Here is a 23,050-nt window from a genome sequence, read left to right on the forward strand (position 1 = left end):
CATCGGCTTTCTGTGTCGGGAATTTCCGGAAAGCTAATGCTGCAAAAGCTATCTGGGTGCAGAGCATGGTGCACAAAACTACGATGGCAGGAACTTCAAGAACTCTCCTTTCTGTCTCTCTTCTTTCCTCGACCAAACATTTCTCACGCTACCCATTCATCAAACTCCCTGAACCCTATAGGGTTTCACCAGGGTTTAAGCTTTTTTGTACTGCCCCATCCCTAGTCCCCACAAGCTCTGAATCAGCTGACGATTTGAAACAGTTCATGCTACTTGAAAGGCTCAGAATCAGACATCTTAAGGATTCTGCTAAAACCCATTCTTCATCATCACCCTCTAGGCCTCGAGAAAACCTGGCTGTTTTGGTTAAAGAGAATGGGGATAAGGGGAGGAAGAAGAAGAAAGTTTTGGTGGATAGTTTTGAGGAGTTGGGTTTGAGTGAAGAAGTAATGGGTGCTGTTAGAGAGATGGGGATTGAAGTTCCTACTGAGATTCAGTGTATTGGGATTCCTTCCGTTTTGGAAGAGAAAAATGTGGTTTTGGGTTCTCATACTGGATCTGGCAAGACTCTTGCTTACATGTTGCCACTTGTTCAGGTCTCCCTTTCTCTTCATTTTTTTTCTTGGGTCAATCGTTGTTTTTAGAATAAATTTGGTTTTTTAAGCAGTTTCTTTGGTTCATTTTCCTTTCATTTACCCATTATTTTACTTACTTTAATTCCTGTATTTAGTGATTGGACGCTGCATTTTTCTTATATTTTTTCCTTTACGGGGTTTGATTGATTCCATCGTGCTTTGGATGTTTATCTCATCAGGCCTTGTGGAGGTATTGAAACTAGTGGTATTTCTTTTTGTATTTTTGTTGAGTTTGGCACTGAATACTAATTTGCATTGGAGTTGTGATTTTGGTTTCTTAGCATTCTCATTATACCGTGTATGATTTTGCATCCGCATTCAACAGCATTGAAATCGTGATTCTGGTTTTTGAGTATTCCTTTCTTACATCTATCAGTTGAAGCAGTAACAACTAACAAGTATCATGTCGGTTATGTTGGTACTGGAAAAGAATCTAAAAGCAGTTTGCTTCTGTTTTCTTGTCTTGCAGTTGCTGAGGCGGGATGAGGCAATGCTAGGTATGCTAACAAAGCCCAGGCGTCCTCGAGCCATTGTTCTATGTCCCACAAGGGAGCTATCTGAGCAGGTTAATATTATTTACCCCTCAGAATGTATTCAACATTTATAGAATTTGGCTTTATAACTTAGGCTCCTGTGAGATCAAAGTCTCATGCATGGTTTTAATGAGAAAAAGCATAGAGGAATCCTCTCTTTGACTTTTATTCTCCCATTCTAGTTGATTTTCTTTCTGTTACAAGATCAACATTCGTGGCCTTTTAGGTTTTTCGTGTGGCAAAATCTATCAGTCATCACGCAAGATTTAGGTCTACTATGGTCAGTGGCGGAGGCCGGCTAAGACCACAAGAGGATTCTTTGAATAACCCAATTGACATGGTAGTTGGAACCCCTGGCAGGGTCCTTCAACATATTGATGATGGGAACATGGTTTATGGTGATATCAAATACTTGGTAAGGATGGTAACATATTTTACACAGCTTTGTTCAGTGTCCTACAATAAATAAGCACATTTCTCCTTTGTTTGACTATTTATGAAGAGCTTTGGTAATCTATAAACTTGTCAATATTTCCATCTTTTGTTAGGTTTTGGATGAGGCAGACACTATGTTTGACCGTGGCTTTGGTCCTGACATTCGCAAGTTTCTTGGTCCACTTAAAAACCGTGCTTTGAAACCCAATGGTCAAGGATTTCAAACTATTTTAGTTACTGCTACAATGACAAAGGTTTGCTACCTTACTTACTCTTCTGCTGTTCATGTTACGCGCCACTGTTGAAATTAAGTTTCTTTTTTGCTCATAAAATGTCGTTATCTACCTTTATATTATTTACAGTTACTCCATTTACTTTCACTGGGATCTACTAGATTTTTGGTGATCAGGATGTTGCAATAAAAATTCTCTCTGTCTTACTTTTTCAGTCATTACAGTTGTGATTATTGTTATTTTTTGTAGTCCGGGGCATTAGATTTTAGTGGTGAATCTGCAATATTGCTTCCAACATTGAGCAACTTTTTTAAGATTTAATGTTGGCACATATTGAAGGCAAAGTATTAGAATCTTTTCAGTGATCTACATTTGGAAACTTTAACTTAATTCCAAAAACTTTAGGCACATAGTTACTTCCTTGATGTTTAGGTTTATTATAACATTTTAATGATTTGCTATGGATTTAGTAATAATTTCAAATTTTAAAATCTGTGATTTTTTCAGGCTGTGCAGAAACTGATAGATGAGGAATTTCAAGGAATTGAACATCTACGAACGTCAACGCTGCACAAGAAAGTAGCATCTGCTCGGCATGATTTCATCAAACTTTCAGGTTCTGAAAACAAGCTGGAAGCATTACTGCAGGTCTAGTCCTATGATATCCTTTAGTTAATAGTTAATACTCATGAAACTATTTCAAAGAGGGTATCTCCTATGTAATCTAGTGCATCTGGTAGAATTCAACATATAATTTTGAAATAATGATCCCTCAAAAACCAAGTCTATGCTTTTGATTATGATTCCTTCTTACATTTTTCTTTTACAATTTTGATTCACCAGAACGATTTTAAAATTATCATAGTTAATGTAGTTTTGAAATCAAGGACTCATCTAGGTTGACAACTATATTAAATCCAATCCTTTTATATGAGTGTTAAGTGGCATTATCTCCCACATCAGTTATGTATGCAGTTTGCAGTGGTCTTAGATTTGTGTTGGGCTTTCTCAACTATTCCCATTTAGTTGTATGTTGTATACTCATGCTTTAATATGATAGTAGTAGCCATTTGTTGCTCCCTTTCCAATTACAAGGTAGTCATGTATTACTCCATGGCCTACTTGTGAACTATTGCTACTAGTCTAAATTGCTTAGGGTGTGGTAGCATTACTTTCAACTTTTTTTTTTTAGTAAAGCATTACTTTCAACTTAAACCTCTGGAGTCTGGACCTATTTGCTTATTGATTTTAAATTTGATTGGGATGCTTTAAAAAGAAGGATCTGCATCATAGGAGAAGTAACGTGTGTAATCTTCTCAATATAGATGTGCTGTCAACAGTTTATGCAAGCACTGGGTAGATGGAAATTCTATTGCAGAGCATTTGTGCTCGAAAATTTCCAGATGGTTAATAATAATATCCTAAGATTTTCGAAATCTGTCACATTGAAGCTGCTTTGTAACTCAAATTATCTGCCTATTGCTTTTATCGTAAGGTTTGGCTTGGTACTGAGGATGGAACGGGTGAGGATGGAAATTTGTTAGTCTAATAGTTAAGCTACAAAGTAAGAAAAGTACGGAAGCATATATGAATCTTAACCATTTGATTAACATATGTTTCCATCTTCATTCCTTTCCATCCTTTATACCAAGCAAAGTGTAAGCCTTTGGCCAACCTATACATTATGGGCACTAAAATCCTGCTGTTTACGACTTGCCTACCTTTCTTTTACCCATCTGGCAGGATCTCGGTAATGATGTTAACAAGTCTACAGCGTGTTCTCTGAAAAATAGTTTTTTTAGTATTTTGACAAAATTTGTCAAGATTTTCTTCACAAACATTAATTTTTGTAGTGAAATTGGATGCTGAATATATTTAACAGTCAAATTGAGCTAGTTAGCAATCTAATTACAGCAACTTACCTAGGTTTAGTTGTGATGTCATGACAGGTTCTCGAGCCTAGTTTAGCCAAGGGGAACAGAGTGATGGTGTTCTGTAATACATTGAACTCTAGCCGTGCTGTAGATCATTTTCTTGGCGAAAATCAGATATCTACTGTCAATTACCATGGTGAGGTGCCTGCAGAACAGAGGTGAGATATTACAAGATGCACATGGAATATCTAGTGCTAGATTTAATGCCCCTAGTATGTTGATGTGGGTCGAAAGTAAATAGTCCAGCTATTTTCTCATATAAACAGGGTTGAAAACCTAAACAAGTTCAAGAGTGATGATGGAGATTGTCCCACATTGGTTTGCACCGACTTGGCTGCTAGAGGACTGGACTTGGATGTTAATCATGTTATCATGTTTGATTTCCCCTTAAACTCTGTAAGCATTGTATCTTTGATCAATTGTTTGAGTCTTAGTTTGCCCTTCTCTCAAATTCGAATCCTTTTCTTTTCTGCGCCCTTTTTTATGATTCTATCTGGTCTTACTTTTCTTTGGCCTTTTAGATTGACTACCTTCATCGCACTGGAAGAACTGCACGAATGGGTGCCAAGGGTCAGTGACCATTTCATTTCAAGTCTATGCATAACTTGTTTTATTTCTATTCACATAATTTTAAACATGCTTTATCAACTTCAGCAATTCTATTAATTCTTCTTTCAACCGATGGTAAAGTGTACCATTGGAAATTTACCAAAAATTTTTTTGGTTATGCATCATATTTCCCAAGCTACCATGGTATTATCATCAATAAACTGTTTCCATTGGAGATCAATTTGTTCATTGAATCTTCTTTTGTGTAAGGGTTTTCCTAATGTTTAACAAGTGCCCTTAGGGAACTCATTTTCAGAATCCTTATATATAGGTATATCTAATGACATATCTTCTTTGTCTTTTACATTCAATGCCATCCATGTCTTATTTTCCTTCACATAGAGGCAAGGCCATTTTTATCAAGTTTAGAAGTTCTTAATATGTGACAAATTTTATTCTTTGAAGTGGTAAAGGATCTTACTTTCAGCAAATTGAAATAACACAATCTTTATTTTTCAGGGAAAGTAACAAGTTTGGTGGCTAAAAAGGACTTGTTGTTGGCTGAAAGGATCGAGGAAGCAATAAGAAAGAACGAGAGTTTGGAATCTCTTACAGTTGATAACGTCCGAAGGGATACTACAAGGACTCGGATTACTGAGCAGAAGGGGAAGAATGTTAAGCTAATTAAGGTGTCAAATCAGAAAAACAAGGCTAAAGATGTGTCTATGAACACATCCGAGGGAAAATCCACAACTGCAGTAAAATCACGCGCTCCAGCCAAACCTTCAAAGAAAGTGTCGGTAAAATCACACAGTCTGTAAAACCCCAACCCGTACCCGACCCGAATACGAGTCCGAGGTGTCACATTGACTTTTCAAATCTGGACACTTAAAGAAAATACCCTGGGTAATTTAAAACTTTGTTTAAAACAAAATACTTTAATTTACATCAGAGAGACCACAAAATACAAGTTTGATCAGAGTATTCATAATTAACGACTTATTACATGCCAACACTCTATACACGCCAAAATACATACTTGTTGATTACTTCTGATCTGATCTTCAAGTAATAATAATGTCCTTGCTATTTCTATTCTTGCTCTTCACGTTTCTTGGTACCTACGTGTAAATCACTTACACGCTAAGTCATAGACTTAGTGAGGCAATAAATAAACATTTAACAACAAATTCATGAATGTGCATTCTTATCATTTGATCATGACATTTCAACATGCATGTATCTATCACATAATAACATATATAAGCATGTCAAGCACATGTAACACTTACCTTCTTGTGCCACTTTCACTTTAATTTATCTTTCAATTGTATTGCCCATGTATATTATTGAGAATAGAGGTATGTGAGTTCATTGAGGTTGTGCACAAATGCTGTCACCACAGCTCGTATAAATTCCCTCATGGGGCACCGAACATTAGTTCAGTATTCGTCTCGAAGGACTGCTATATATGTCTCGTAGGACCACTACGTCCCGAAGGACTACAGAACCCTCGACTCTTGGCATGCCAACTATACCTATAACTCTCGTATCCTATACTATGTGCATTTATGATGAATACATTTCTCATCACTTGTTCTTTCTCTTCTGTCACATACCACATGTATGTGTAACCATGTATTTCATATCATATCACATGTATCACATTTTGCATATTCATATGTCATTTCATATATTCACATAGTTTTTCTCATTTCACATGGTCATGTCTCATAGCATAATCATGTATGCATGTATATCATGTAACATTTATAATAATCTATACACATTTCATGTATTCATGCACATATAAAAATCATGAAATCAAATAACAATTTAGGAGTCACTTCTTACCGTAGTAACTCCATCACTGGCTCATCGCAAGCCAATGTTCGTTCAATAGTATAAGTACAATAAAAATTGCACTCACCTTAGCCTTGTTTGATTTGAATCAATTCTAATCCTTTGATTATTCCAGAACTTGTTTAGGCTCAATATCTACATAAATATAACATTTCAAAACAACTATCAGAAGCCTAAACCTTAAACTTGATGTTAACAACTTAAGCCAGATTATTGAACCTAATTTCATTTTTCCTTTAGGGGGGAATCGATTCCCCCCCCAGGGGAATCGATACCCCGTGGACATTCTGGAAAAATTTCGTCCAAGAGGGGGAATCGATTCCCTTCATAGGGTATCGGTTCCCTCTAACCAAAATTGGTATTTTAACCCCGAAAATCATCAATTCTTCACTTAATTCTTCTATTTTAAACCCCTATCATGTCATTAAATTCAACTACCATCACTTAAACCAACTTATATCCATGAAAATCATCTATAACTTCAAAATCCTATCCTTCATATGAAATTCAAGAATCATACTCAAATTTCAATATGTTCTAAATACAATTCTAACACTTCATATTCCTTAATTAGGATGATGACAAGTCAAATTTAACTTTAAATTCAACTTATCAACTCTTTTCCATGATTTCATATAAAAACTCATTTTCTTTAATCTCTTATAACTTCTTCATCTTTTGATTATAAGACAACTTAAGCTTTCCTTAAGCTTAGTTATCATCTAATGATCAAAACCTAATCTTTAATTTAACAAATAACCAACAATTTAAAAAACCTTACCTTTGCCCTGCACGTTGGAGAAGAAGAAAGGAAGAAGAAAGAGTTTTCAGAAACTCTTTCCCTAACTCACGTTTATCTCTTAATAAAGAGATAAAAAATATCTTTCATGCTAAATGACCATTTTTCCCTTTAATTCCTTTGATAATTACTAATAACTTTCAGGAAATATTTCCGAACAAATCATTGGACTGTACAAATATCCTACTTAAATCACCAAACTCTAAAATTTTACAATTTAGTCACTAACCCGTATTTTGGGATGTTACAAATCTCTCCCCCTTAAGAAAATTCGTCCTCGAATTTTTATTGTTCAAAGAGATGGGGATATTGAATCTTCATGTCCTCTTCGCGTTCCCACGTAGCTTCTTCCACCTTGTGATTTCTCCATAACACTTTGACTAATGGAATAGTCTTGTTCCTTAATTGCTTGACTTCATGAGCCAATATTTGAACAGGTTCTTCCTCATAAGTCAAATCTGATTGAACTTCGATCTCTTCAGTAGTCACAATATGAGATGGATCGGATCGATATTTCCTCAGCATGGAGACATGAAAGACGTTATGGATTTTCTCCATTTCAGGTAGCAAAGCCAATTGATATGCCACTGGTCCTACTCTCTTAACGATTTCATATGGTCCAATGAACCGAGGACTCAATTTTCCTTTACGTCCAAATCTCAATACTTTCTTCCACGGAGACACTTTCAAGAACACTTTATCTCCGATTTGAAACTCAATTTCTTTCCTTTTTAAATCGGCATATGATTTCTGTCTATCAGCTGCAGCTTTCAGATTATTCTGAATGACTTGAACTTTCTCTTCCGTATCCTGAATCAACTCAAGACCAATAACCTCTCGATCCTTAAGTTCATACCAGTTCAAGGGTGTACGACATCTTCTTCCATATAAAGCTTCATATGGAGCCATTTTGATGCTTGACTGATAACTATTGTTATACGCAAATTCAGCAAGTGGCAAATACCTTTCCCATGATCCTTTGAATTCAATTACACAAGCTCTTAGCATATCCTCCAGAATTTGGATAGTTCGTTCAGACTGACCATCTGTCTGAGGATGAAATGTTGTGCTAAAATTCAGTCGTGTGCCCAATGATCCATGTAAAGACTTCCAAAATCGTGACGTGAATCTAGGATCCCGATCAGAAATTATGGAAACAGGTACACCATGTAACCGTATAATCTCTCTAATATACAACTCAGCATATTTATCCATAGAAAAATCAATTCGTACCGGAATAAAATGGGCTGACTTAGTTAACATGTCTACAATCACCCATATTGAATCTCTTTTGTTCGGAGTTAAAGGCAACCCCGTGACAAAATCCATCGTTACATTCTCCCATTTCCATTGAGGAATTGAAATTGATTGTAACAGTCCCGACGGAACCTGATGCTCAGCCTTAACTTGCTGACAAATCAAACATTTAGATACGAATTCTGTAATGTCTTTCTTTATTCCCGGCCACCAATATCAACTCTTGAGATCCATATACATTTTGTTCCCTCCCGGATGCATTGTCAATGGACTACAATGAGCTTCCGTTAACAAATCATTCTTTAATTCATCATCATCCGGAATTACCAATCTCTCTCGATAATACAAGTTCTCATCAGACTTGATTTCATAATCTGTACTCTCTCCATTATTTATTTGCTGCAACTTCTTTGAACATTTTTCATCTTTTTCCTGCAATCCTTTAATTCGATCTAACCATGATGGTTTGATAGTCAATTCTGCACAAATTGCACCATCTCCGCTTAATGATAATTTAGCATCCATAGCTCGTAAAGCTGCAAACGTTTTTCGGCTTAAGGCATCCGCTACCACATTTGCCTTTCCAGGATGGAAATCAATCACAACATCATAATCTTTGAGAAATTCCACCCATCTTCTCTGTCTTAAATTCAACTCTTTCTGAGTCATCAAGTACTTTAAACTTTTGTGATCCGTATACAGGTAGCATTTTTCACCATACAAGTAGTGACGCCAGATCTTTAGAGCGAACACTACTGCAGCCATCTCCAAATCGTGTGTCGGATAATTCTTCTCATGAGGTTTTAATTGCCTCGAAGCGTAGGCCACCACCTTGCCTTCTTGCATTAACATGCATCCCAAGCCATTATGAGACGCATCACTATACACTACAAAGTCCTTGCTAGACTCAGGTTGGACTAACACTGGAGCTTCTGTCAAAATCTTCTTTAACTTTTCAAAACTCTCTTGACATTCTTGAGTCCAAACAAATTTTATTTCCTTTTTCAACAGCTTAGTTAGAGGTAAAGCTATAATCGAAAAGTTTTTAACGAACCTTCGATAATAACCAGCTAACCCCAGAAAACTTCGAACTTCTGATACATTCTTTGGAACTTCCCACTCCAGAATAGCTTTAATCTTTTGAGGATCCACTCGAACTCCTTCTGCAGAAATTACATGTCCAAGGAATGTCACTTCATTCAACCAGAATTCACATTTAGAGAATTTAGCATAAAGCTTCTTGTCTCGTAAATTTTGCAAGACAATCCTCAAATGAGAACTATGCTCTTCCTCTGACTTTGAATATATTAAAATATCATCAATGAAAATCACCACGAACTGATCCAAATAGGGTTGAAAAATTCTGTTCATTAAATCCATGAAAGCAGCTGGTGCATTCGTAACTCCAAACGGCATCACTATAAACTCATAGTGACCATATCTTGTTCTAAACGCCGTCTTTGGAACATCTTTCTCTTGAATCTTTAATTGATGATAACCCGAACGCAAATCGATTTTTGAGAACACTGAAGCTTCCTTTAATTGATCAAATAAATCGTCGATTCGGGGAAGTGGATACTTGTTCTTGATGGTTACTTTATTGAGTTGTCTGTAATCGATACAAAGACGCATTGATCCATCTTTCTTCTTAACAAATAGAACTGGAGCTCCCCAAGGTGATACACTTGGTCTAATAAAACCTTTGTCCAGTAATTCTTGTAATTGAATCTTTAATTCTTGCAACTCTTTTGGAGCCATCCTATATGGTGACATGGCAATGGGCGCTGTTCCCGGCATTATCTCAATCTGAAATTCTACCTCTCTGTCCGGAGGTAAACCTGGTAATTCTGCAGGAAATATATCAGAAAACTCTCTAACGATAGGAATTTCTTCAATCCCTTTTTCCTTAGTTCTAACATCAAGTACATTAGCAATAAAACCTTGACATCCCTGTAGCAGTAACTTCTTTGCCGTCATCACTGAGATCACATTTGCCAATGGATTCCACCCTTCACTAAACACCACAATTTCTACCTCTTCTGGACTTCTCAACGTTACTCTTTTCAGTCTACAATCGACATTAGCATAATAACGATATAACCAATCCATTCCCAGTATCACTTCAAATTCTTCAAATGGTAATTCCATCAAATTAGCAGGGAATTCAATTCCCTGAATTCGTATGGGACACCCTCGACTCACCATATTTACCCGAGCACTGTGTCCTAACGGATTCGTCACTATCACCTCATTGTTAGTAGCTTCTAATTGAATGTTCAATTCTCTTACTAACTTACTAGTAATGTATGAATATGTAGAACCCGTATCAATCAATACCATAACCCGTTTATCAAACAACAGAAAAGTACCTATTAAAATCTCCGGTTCATCCCGATCCTCATTGGTCCTGAGATTATACACTCGAGCAGTGGAACGTATCTCTTGTTGAGCAGAGGACTTTGACTGATTTCTTCCTCTGCCTCTACCTCTTCCCCTTTGGCCTGTAGAAATAGACCTCTCTGGCTGCGCAGATTCATCGACTACTCTAGGACAATCCCGAACAAAATGTCCGGTCTCCCCACATCTAAAGCAAGCTCCAGAAATCCTTCTACATATTCCAGGATGATTCTTTCCACAATGTTGGCATTGTCTATCTTGACTCTGGTTAAATCTCCCAGCTCCAGATCCCACTGATTGAGTTTGTCTGCCTCTCATCGGATTTGATCCTCTAGCTGAGGATACTACTGACTCCGATCTAGCTTGAGGTCGAGAACCAGCATCTCTGCCTCTTTTTGACGGTGCGGAACTCGAAGAAGCACCCGCTCTCTTGATTGTTTGAGTCCTTGAATTTTCAAATCTCTCATTCTGAGCTCTTTCCAAAGCTTTGGCACGATTGACTACCTCTTGAAACGAGGATAAATTCAATACAATCAACATTTCCTTCAACCGAGGACGTAACCCCTCTACGAACCACTCACAAGCATCCTTCTCAGTAGGAACAAGCTCAGCAGCAAAGCGACTCAACTTATTGAATTCACACTCGTACTCATATACGGTGTGATTCCATTGCTTCAGATTCATGAACTCTTGCTTCATTTGGCGAACAAACTGATCTCCGATGTACTTATGTTTGAATTCTTCTAACAATAACGACCAAGTTACTTGGGCGTTAGTCATCCTCAATGTAACATTGGTCCACCAAATCCTTGCTTGTCCTCTCAACAAGGAAATTACCCCATCTAACTTCTCAGCATCGGAACAATGAAGTCCCGTAAGCATGACCTTCACGTCATTAAGCCAAAGGTCCGCAGTAACAGGACCTTCATCGGCTTCCCCTCTAAACTCTGGAGCTCCTAATCCCTTTAACTCTTTCGCAACATTCATTTTTGGAGTTGAAGTAACAGGAGGTTGAAAACGCGTCAATACTGCGTCTAAAGTTCTAAAGAATACATCTTGATCATTCACAGGCACTCCAGAGGGTGTCTGTTCTTCACTCTGCCTGGCCAGGGCAGGTGAATTACTGCTTTCAGCGGGTATATCATCTCCCACTTCATTTCTAGAACTACCTTGTCCGGACATCTATAAAAATACAATCATATAGTTCTATTAGCACAACAGCATACTTACTATTCCATCAGATCAGAAGTTTTCACTATATTGTTGGCATGTATACTTTATAAAACACTCAAGACTCCGGTTTATGCCGAGAATCGACTAAACCTTAGCTCTGATGCCATTAACTGTAACACCCCAACCCGTACCCGACCCGAATACAAGTCCGATGTGTCACATTGACTTTTCAAATCTGGACACAAAGAAAATACCCCGGGTAATTTAAAACTTTGTTTAAAACAAAATACTTTAATTTACATCAGAGAGACCACAAAATACAAGTTTGATCAGAGTATTCATAATTAACGACTTATTACATGCCAACACTCTATACACGCCAAAATACATACTTGTTGATTACTTCTGATCTGATCTTCAAGTAATAATACTGTCCTTGCTACTTCTATTCTTGCTCTTCACGTTTCTTGGTACCTACGTGTAAATCACTTACACGCTAAGTCATAGACTTAGTGAGGCAATAAATAAACATTTAACAACAAATTCATGAATGTGCATTCTTATCATTTGATCATGACATTTCAACATGCATGTATCTATCACATGATAACATATATAAGCATGTCAAGCACATGTAACACTTACCTTCTTGTGCCACTTTCACTTTAATTTATCTTTCAATTGTATTGCCCATGTATATTATTGAGAATAGAGGTATGTGAGTTCATCGAGGTTGTGCACAAATGCTGTCACCACAGCTCGTATAAATTCCCTCATGGGGCACCGAACATTAGTTCAGTATTCGTCCCGAAGGACTGCTATATATGTCCCGTAGGACCACTACGTCCCGAAGGACTACAGAACCCTCGACTCTTGGCATGCCAACTATACCTATAACTCTCGTATCCTATACTATGTGCATTTATGATGAATACATTTCTCATCACTTGTTCTTTCTCTTCTGTCACATACCACATGTATGTGTAACCATGTATTTCATATCATATCACATGTATCACATTTTGCATATTCATATGTCATTTCATATATTCACATAGTTTTTCTCATTTCACATGGTCATGTCTCATAGCATAATCATGTATGCATGTATATCATGTAACATTTATAATAATCTATACACATTTCATGTATTCATGCACATATAAAAATCATGAAATCAAATAACAATTTAGGAGTCACTTCTTACCGTAGTAACTCCATCACTGGCTCATCGCAAGCCAATGTTCGTTCAATAATATAAGTACAATAAAAATTGCACTCACCTTAGCCTTGTTTGATTTGAATCAATTCTAATCCTTTGATTATTCCATAACTTGTTTAGGCTCAATATCTACATAAATATAACATTTCAAAACAACTATCAGAAGCCTAAACCTTAAACTTGATGTTAACAACTTAAGCCAGATTATTGAACCTAATTTCATTTTTCCTTTAGGGTGGAATCGATTCCCCCCCAGGGGAATCGATACCCCCTGGACATTCTGGAAAAATTTCGTCCAAGAGGGGGAATCGATTCCCTTCATAGGGTATCGGTTCCCTCTAACCAGAATTGGTATTTTAACCCCGAAAATCATCAATTCTTCACTTAATTCTTCTATTTTAAACCCCTATCATGTCATTAAATTCAACTACCATCACTTAAACCAACTTATATCCATGAAAATCATCTATAACTTCAAAATCCTATCCTTCATATGAAATTCAAGAATCATACTCAAATTTCAATATGTTCTAAATACAATTCTAACACTTCATATTCCTTAATTAGGATGATGACAAGTCAAATTTAACTTTAAATTCAACTTATCAACTCTTTTCCATGATTTCATATAAAAACTCATTTTCTTTAATCTCTTATAACTTCTTCATCTTTTGATTATAAGACAACTTAAACTTTCCTTAAGCTTAGTTATCATCTAATGATCAAAACCTAATCTTTAATTTAACAAATAACCAACAATTTAGAAAACCTTACCTTTGCCCTGCATGTTGGAGAAGAAGAAAGGAAGAAGAAAGAGTTTTCAGAAACTCTTTCCCCAACTCACGTTTATCTCTTAATAAAGAGATAAAAAATATCTTTCATGCTAAATGACCATTTTGCCCTTTAATTCCTTTGATAATTACTAATAACTTTCAGGAAATATTTCCAAACAAATCTTTAGACTGTACAAATATCCTACTTAAATCACCAAACTCTGAAATTTTACAATTTAGTCACTAACCCGTATTTTGGGATGTTACACAGTCCAGCCAAACCTTCAAAGAAAATGGTTGGGGTCTCGAAAAGCTCAAAGGCTGCAAAAACATCTGCAGTAGAAAAGAAGAAGAGCACTAGTACGAATTCTATGGGGAAAAAACTGAAGGTGGTTGGTTTTAGGGGACAAGCTTCCTCGAGCAAGGGAGAATCATTTAGGCCTAATTGATTGAGGTCAAATTTCTGGTTTCTGCAAATGGCTTTTAACATGCAAGAATCATTAATATAAAAAGAAGAAACTTACATTATATGCATATTTCTCTTATGTTAGCACCGACAATTGATTGATTTGTTTTCCCATGTTGCACCCTTCATGGATAGCTGAATATGCCTTGTTGGCATTGGGACAAGTGGGGAGTTATATTTTAGCCTGCTCTGCAGAAATTCATACGTGGCGAGTTCTATTTTCATACCTTTTGAATAATCATATCAATTTATTTTCATAGCCTGCTCTCATATTGATTTTCTTGTTCTGATGAATGCATTTTGAGCATCTTTTCAAATAACGAACACGTGGTGATGAGTGTTGGAGGTGGGCTCCTAATTCTAATTGATTGTATATGGCTCAAAAATGGCACTCCGAGATATTGGCTTCACTTCTGGAATCTTGATTGCCATCCTAACCGACTTGATAGATTGTTTGTGTTATTATTAGGGTCCCTAGTGAAATGTCATGTTGCTATGTGTTTACTGAATATTCTTAAAAAAAAAAAAAAGTGGAACGATAATTCATGCCTGCACAAAGTCATTGGTTTTTATTTCCTACCTTTTTTTTGACAGACTAATAGTTTGATTAGTTGACTTATGTGTTACCGTGGATACTGGCCAACACCCATATGTTGTTCAGGGGAAATTTTATTTCGTACTGGTTTTGTCTGTGATGATTTTCTGCATGAGTCAGTGTAGCTTTTGCTTTATAGCTGTTTTTTTCAGGTCCCTCTGGTTTGAATGTGGCAAGTGTAATTAAATATTACTAGAGTGGCATATGAATTTTTGTAATACATTCTAGCATACATAGTATTCAGCTTTGGTTTCTGGTTAGGTTCTTATCACCCGGACAATTTGACTTGAAGAAGCAGCCATTTGACTCCTAATAATAATGACTTGAAATATTGAATTTGTGAATATAGATCTAGATAGATGTCATTAATATCTTGGCTTGTTCTGTTTGCTGAGTTTCATCTAATTGTTTTCAGCTTGGATGTGGCCACGGACGTCCTGGGATATTTTCTTGACTCAAGGTAAATTCATGCATACTTGACCAAACTATGTTGTGATGGGAGTATTTGGTAAAATTTCATCATCATTTTTATCTGTCTTCAGGGTGCAGCTGAAGTGCATTTTCAGGACCTCAATGTTGAGGTACTCCGACGTCTTACCATCCCAAATGTAAATGCAACTCTTTTGGAGAAGTCTCAACCAACCACAGCATCCTCTAATTTACGGGAGGTATGGAAGCTTTTGTACAAGTAGATCCTCAATTTTCGGCCCATTGTGTATTTAGTATGCTACAATACTAAGGAGTGAAGCATAGGTTTCGCTATTTGAAGAATAATTAATGTAACCGTAGAAGTTCAATTGTGACATATGAATGTTATGAAATGTAAATTTTACTTTTAACTTCTTCATTTTTCTATTGTCTAAACACTTCAAATGAATTATTTTAATACATTAGAATAGAAAATGATGATCTCTTACCTTCTTTCTTTCTATATTTCCCTCCTATTAAGTAAACTCGACTTTTTTTATTCTTCTCTTTTCATCAATGTTTGAACATCTTTTTATATTTATGTCTTATTACAAAATTTTCCTCAAAATGTGGTGTACTACTATTGCTGTTTTAATAATGATATAATTTTAATTATTTACTTTGATAATATATTTTTAATACATTATCAAGATTATATCAATTAAACCTACATATAATATTAATTATAAGTTAAAATTTAATTTTAAAAATGCTAATAAATAAAGTATCATGAATACTTCAAACCTAAAATTGTGTATTTATAACACAATCAACATAAATTATTATATTATCTACAAATTTAATTTGGTGTACTTATAGAAATAAAACATTTAATTTCAAAATTTTATAAAATACAATTTTATAAAAATAACTTAAAAATTAAAAGGTAAATAATAAGAAAATTATAAAAAATATATACATTTAAAAAACATATTTCATAAATTGTTTTTAGAAAAACTAACCAAACAATGTAAAACATTTTACAATGTAGCATCCAAACAATGTAAAATATTTTCTGGAAAATATTTTTTTAAAATATAATTCATTTTCCAGAAATTGTTTTCAATTAAACAAACAAACCCTAAATTAATATACCCAGCCTTGACACCGGGTCCATGGGAAATTGACCGACAAAACCAACATTTCGACAATTTAGGGCCAAATCTGGAGCAGCAGATGCAGGACGACCCATAACAGGAGGATCAGCCATTAGAAAAGCAGGCATTGCACCAGCAACACCACGTTCCAGCCCACCAAATGTACTAGCTTCTCCTGAAGTTAAAGAAGAAAGTTGCTTCAAAAGCAATTTAGCGAATGCTTTAGAGAACAAAAAAGGAGATACATGATGGGGGATAAATACACGAGTGAAAGGTTCGAGGGTACCGCACTCTGGAGATAATGATAATATGCCGATCCAATTGTTTCCGTATCTTTCAGACAGGATTACACCATGATCATCATATCTTGCCAACTTATTGTGCATCTCACGAGTTGGATGCAGACCAGAAGGTGGGGGATCTGTGAAAGTTGAAATATAGAATATTTGTGACAACTTTTTCTCAATACGATATATGTATATTTCATATAATCTTTCATGATATATGCCTTGGTTTTAAAAGGCGCAAGGCGCAGCCAGGCGATGGACTTTGCGCCCGTCTGGGTTGGGGTGAGCGAAATACGGGAGGCGCCCATAGGCGCGCGCTTCGGGGGCTTTTCTGATAGGCGTCAGGCGCGCGCTTCGGCCGCCTTAAGAATAGGAGATAAAGTTTACTTGCTCTTCCATCGTTTGGATCTTCCACTGATTGCCTCTATGTGGATTTTAGATGTTGACTAGAGAAGAAATGAAAATAGAAGCTCAAAGATTTCAGAGGCTAAAGGAGAGGAAGGTAATGGTATATAAAAGACTTTTAAGATGATGCAATGAATATCATCTATAGCTGTTACCAAGGTAATTAATGGTAGAGTCGTTTTATATTAAATGACCTTTGAGATGATACAATGAATCTCATCTACTGCTGTTACCAAGGCAATTAATGGTAGAGTTAGTAGCACATTCTTCAAGTAAAAATGCATGAATCCAGTTGGATGTGGAAGAGTTAAATAAACGGTTGCTGCAAACACAATTAGGTTTAGCAAAACTAGCATATAAAGTAGAGAAATGTAGGCCATTAGATGATTTTTGGCCCTTAACCAATTAAGCTTTTATGTAGCCTCCAACATAGTCTAGCAGATCAACACAAGGAGTTTGATCCATCATGGACTGGCTTAACCGTTTCAAACAAACTAACAACTTAGGCTAGCTTGCAACAACTAGAACAACTCTCCTAACAAACTCCAATAGCCTCTTCCATCAAAAACATATCACGTATGTAGTATGATCTTGAGGAAGGGACAAGCAATGGTGAAAGAACATGAGCTTAAGTTCTTTAGAAGTAAAGTGAACCACTGTGTAGTGGGTACGAATATACTCTAGAACTGATTTATAAACTTTTTAGTATAAATGTACGCCCTGTCCAGGGACCCTTTTCGCCTAGATGTGCCTTTTAAAACCAAGATATATGCATAACTGAAACAATTCTTAAACTCATTACAAACAAACTGGAAAGATCAAACAAAAAGTAAATGACTGCAATTTCGAACAATTGGCAGCTATATAAGATGAAAAAAGGTAAACTTGTTGCAATTAGCCACTATGCAATATGCGCATACAACTTCAATTATTTTGTTTGTACAAAATGGAAATTTGAAAACGAAAAGGAATAAAAAGAAGGGTAAGGAAACAATTTTAAATAATCAAAAAGTAAATAAAAAAGAAAGGAAAATAACAACAGGTTAAAGACACTCTATGCCTTTGGTTTCAATGGTCATCCATTTCTTCACTAAAAAGCACTTGATATCTTAAACCTAAGCTTCCTATTGAATATTGAACTAATTATTTGGAACAAGAGCACTTAAACTTTCCAAGTGTTAGCAGTTTGTTGATGTTGTTATCAATTTGGTTATAGTATTCAGTAGAAAACAGACTGTGTAGAAAACAGACTGTAGAAAACAGACAAGTCTGTTATTTTTATTCTTGTGTACATTCAGTATAACATATTACATATTTATATACAAATTATGCCTCTAAACTAGGAAACTCTAAGAAAGGAAACTAATCCTAGGAGATGTAATCCCTTGAAATAAGGGATTGAAAAACAGAAAATAATTACAGAATATCTTAACTTAAGGGATTGACAACTCATTTCTATAATTCCTACACTCCCCCTCAAACTGGTGTATATATGTTGTATATACCCAGTTTGAATGACATCTCATCAAAAGTCACTCGTGGAAGGGCTTTGGTGAAGATATCTGCCAGCTGTTTCTTCGTCGGAATGTACTGCAGTTTTACAACTCCATTGTTGATCTTCTCGTAAATAAAATGTATGTATATCTCAATGTGTTTCGTTCTATCATGATGCACTGGGTTTTTTGCTATACTCATAGCTGATTGACTGTCACTAAAAATCTCAAAATTCTTCTTATCATCTAAGTCCAGTTCCGTGAGCAGTCTTTTAATCCACATTCCTTCACATATTCCGAGAGCCATTGCTCTAAACTCTGACTCGGCACTACTTCGAGAGATAACAACTTGTTTCTTACTTCTCCAAGTCACCAAATTACCCCAAACGTAGGTACAGTAGCCACTAACTGACCTTCTATCATTTAATTCACCTCCCCAGCTTGCATCCGTATAAACCTTCACTGTTCTGTCTTGATTTTTTCTAAATATAAATCCAGCTCCTGGGGTAAATTTCAAGAACCTTAAAATTCTGTTAACAGCTTCCAAATGTTCTTCTCGAGGATCACTCATATGTTGGCTGACAATGCTCACTGAGTATGCAATATCAGGCCTGGTCAGTGAAAGATAGATTAACTTCCCAACTAACCTTTGGTAGGTTTCCTTGTTTATTGGATTTCCATTCCTTTCCTTGCAAAATTTCAAGCATGGCTCCATTGGAGTTTCAACTGGTTTGCAGTCGAGCATCCCAGTTTCTGCAAGAAGATCCAAAACATACTTACGCTAGTTTATGACCAGCCCTTCCTCGGACCTTGCAACTTCCATACCCAGGAAATACCTCATACTCTCTAAATCCTTGGTTTCAAACTCCTTTGCAAGATTTATCTTTAGCTTTTCTATTTCTTCTATATCACTGCCAGTTATAATTATATCATCTACATAGACAATTAGGAGGGTTATCTTACCACTCGGTGTAATTTTTCTGAATAATGTGTGATCCGCTTGGCTTTGTTTGAAACCATTCTGTGTCATAGCCTTAGCAAATCGATCAAACCAAGCCCTGAGAGACTGTTTTAAGCCATATAAGGATTTATTAAGCTTGCACACAGTTTTCTTAGTGACATTTCCTTCTAATCCGGGGGGGGACCTCCATGTATACCTCTTCTTCAAGGTTCCCATTCAGAAAAGCATTCTTTATGTCCAGCTGATGCAATTTCCAGTCCATGTTAACAGCTACTGATAACAATATTCTGATGGTATTCAATTTTGCAACCGGTGCAAAAGTCTCCTGGTAGTCGATGCCATAGGACTGAGAAAAACCTTTAGCAATCAACCTTGCCTTGTATCTTTCCACACTCCCATCCGAATGATATTTGACTGTGAATATCCACCTGCATCCAACAGCTCTCTTCTCTTTTGGCAAATCTGTCAAACTCCATGTCTTATTCTTTTGCAACGCTTTTATCTCTTCTTCCACAGCCTTTTTCCACTCAGGAGATTGAAATGCTTCTGTCACATTTCTTGGGATTTTCACAGTGTTAATGCTGGCAGTGAAGGCCCTGAAATTAGACTGTAATTTCCCATATGCAACATACTTATTTATGGGATGAGCAGTGCATTTTCTTACCCTCTTCCTAATAGCAATAGGAAAGTCATCAAGATCACCAGTAGTAGCCTCTTGGTAACCATCATTACCTTCTGTTTCAGCTGCAACAGGATCCGAATCTAGTTCTTGGCAAATGCTAAGCTGACTGATTTCTTTAGCAATATCTTTCCTTCTTCTTGATTAAACACTGAGTTATTTCGGTTGGGGAGTTATGGTTTCAGAGTCATTGTTAGGTGCATTTTTTGTAGTGGTGGAAGGTGTTTTGCACGGGCTAGAGTGCTGAGATAAGGAGGAAGGTAATTCATCAGAGTTATTTAGGTTATTCCCATCACCCTCCCTAGGAACTGGGACAGTGCTAGCCGGCTTTGGAGAGACAATAATAGGTAAGGAAATGATAGGCTGTAAAGAAATATCGATTTGAACAGGCTGAAATTCCTTGTAACTCTCCCCCTGAATTTCTGTTCCTGAAAAATAAGGTTGGTTTTCAAAAAAATGTAACATCAAAGGAGGCATAGGTCTTTTTTGTGGAAGGTGAGTAACACTTGTAACCCTTCTGACTCGAAGAATAGCCCAAGAAAACACACTTTATGGACCTAGGATCTAATTTCCCTCTGTTGTGGATATGAACAAAGGTTGTACACCCAAACACCCGAGGAGAAAGACTCGAGTTTAAATGTTTAAAATGAGGATACAGCTGAAACAGAACCTTAGTAGGAATTTTGAAATCTAAGGTCTTACTTGGCATTCTATTGATGAGGTAAGTGACTGTAAGAAGAGTTTCCCCCCAAAGATACTTAGGAGCATTAGCAGCAAACATAAGAGACCTAGTAACCTCTAGAAGATGTCTATTTTTCCTTTCTGCTACCCCGTTTTGTTGAGGTGTGTTGACACAAGAAATAAGGTGAACAATGCATTTTTCCTTAAAGAAATACCCAAGGGTTTTATTCAAATACTCACTCCCATTGTCACTCCTTAGAATTTTGATTTTTGTGTCAAATTGGGTTTCAACTTTTTGATAAAAACTTTTAAAGAGAGACTCAACCTCAGATTTTTCTCTCATTAAGAAAACCCATGTTGTCCTAGAGTAATTATCTATAAAATACACAAACCACTTATACCTAGAAATACTTTTGACAGGAGAAGGGCCCCAAATGTCACTATGGATAATAGAAAAAGGTGTTGTTGGTTCAAATTTAGCTGGAATATATGGTTTTCTGGTGTGTTTGGCCATTTGACAAATTTCACAGGAAAACAAAGATGGATCTTTATTAATGAATAAGTTCGGTAACATTTTGGAAAGATAAAAAAAATTAGGGTGACCTAATCTAGAGTGCCATAACATAATTTTATTGGTATTGAGATCAGAAGATAAAATTGGTTTCCTAAGAGCACTGGATAAGGCATGATTATGAGATGCTTTACCTCCAAGGGTGTACAATTCTTTGCCCAACCTAGCACTGCCAATCACCCTCTTCGAGCCCTGTGTCTGAAAAATGCAACCACCAGTACCAAACACAACATTACAACCAAAATCTTTAATTAATTTGCTGACTGACAACAGATTGCATGCAAGTCTAGGAACATAGAGGACATTATGAAGTAGTAGATTTTTGTTTAATGTAACAGAACCACTCCCTTTGACTGTAGTGAGAGAGCCATCTGCTAGTTTTATAGAAGCTGGTAAGCTGCTTTCACTATATTCCTCCAAGAGATCAATATTTCATGTCATATGATCTGATGCACCCGAGTCTATTATCCATTGTACCAAGGAAGCATATGGATTATTTCCATCAGTAGTAGTATAAGTCACATTTGTAGGCTTGGCTGTCATACTGCCCAAAATCTGTTGCAGTTCCTCTATCTGTTTCTTGCTAAAACTGTTTGAGGAATCATCTTGAGAGGTAATATGAGGCTCCTTTTGAAACCTGGACCGTGTGGGCTGCCAATCGGCTGGTTTTCCGTGCAGCTTCCAACATTGATATATCATATGGCCTGGCTTCTTACAATGTTCACACCAAAGGCGATTTTTCCTCTGTTGCTTTGAAAATTTGAAATTTGAAATCTGAAAATCAGATTGAGAGGGGCTAGTCTGGGAAGTGATTTCGGATGCTGAGGGATCCGGATTAGCCATGAAAAAATAGAGTTGAATATGAATTGATTTAAAGAGAAGCGAAAATCGGATTGATCGCTCTAACCTTATACCATGTAGAAAACAGACTGTAGAAAACAGACAAGTCTGTTATTTTTATTCTTGTGTACATTCAGTAGAACATATTACATATTTATATACAAATTATGCCTCTAAACTAGGAAATTCTAAGAAAGGAAACTAATCCTAGGAGATGTAATCCCTTGAAATAAGGGATTGAAAAACAGAAAATAATTACAGAATCTCTTAACTTAAGAGATTGACAACTCATTTCTATAATTCCTACAAGTTGCTCATCAATCGAGACTACACCATAAATAGTCTCTTTATTGAATTGAGCAGATCAGATTCTTTGGCGATGAATCCAGAAAGATGACGATTCTTTAAGTTCTATTTTCTTTCATTTCTTATGTTTTCTCTTTGGCTTTCTTTCTATCTTCCAACATAAAGTTCGAACAAAATTCCACCAACCTAATAAAAAAATTATGAATTTTCTTATACTGATATCAAAAGCAGCTAAACCGAACAAGAAATTGTACGCCATAAAGGGAAAGAAAATGATTTAAAACGGAAAAGAAAGAAGCATACCGTAGTCATTACGAGGTCGTTTAAGTATCCCACCTGATGACAGCATCGAAGAAGTTGACTGCTGACGATTCCAGTAATTATCCGCCATTACCTCC

General features: G+C 36.3%; 2 protein-coding genes and 1 pseudogene across 2 annotated transcripts; 1 reads left to right on the forward strand and 2 right to left on the reverse strand.

Annotated features, from left to right (window-relative positions):
- Positions 1-5,155, forward strand: LOC120182200 (DEAD-box ATP-dependent RNA helicase 39-like). The gene is made up of 9 exons (XM_039187202.1): positions 1-596; positions 1,105-1,200; positions 1,395-1,583; positions 1,717-1,857; positions 2,344-2,484; positions 3,786-3,928; positions 4,037-4,166; positions 4,292-4,340; positions 4,839-5,155. Exons 1-9 carry the CDS (start codon positions 66-68, stop codon positions 5,138-5,140), a joined length of 1,722 nt encoding a protein of 573 aa, XP_039043133.1. The 5' UTR covers positions 1-65; the 3' UTR covers positions 5,141-5,155.
- A 2,123-nt stretch (positions 5,156-7,278) lies between these two features.
- Positions 7,279-7,835, reverse strand: LOC120182718 (the record flags this gene model as incomplete). The annotated part of the gene is made up of 2 exons (XM_039187608.1): positions 7,809-7,835; positions 7,279-7,731 (listed from the first exon to the last, which is right to left on the reverse strand). Coding segments are annotated over exons 1-2 (480 nt in total), but the record flags the coding sequence as incomplete, so codon positions are not given.
- Positions 7,836-16,413: 8,578 nt separating this feature from the next.
- On the reverse strand, positions 16,414-23,050 carry LOC120182728 (annotated as a pseudogene).

This window comes from Hibiscus syriacus, unplaced genomic scaffold, assembly GCF_006381635.1.
Source record: "Hibiscus syriacus cultivar Baekdansim isolate YM2019G1 unplaced genomic scaffold, ASM638163v2 tig00003721_pilon, whole genome shotgun sequence".
Classification (NCBI taxonomy): Eukaryota; Viridiplantae; Streptophyta; class Magnoliopsida; order Malvales; family Malvaceae; genus Hibiscus; species Hibiscus syriacus.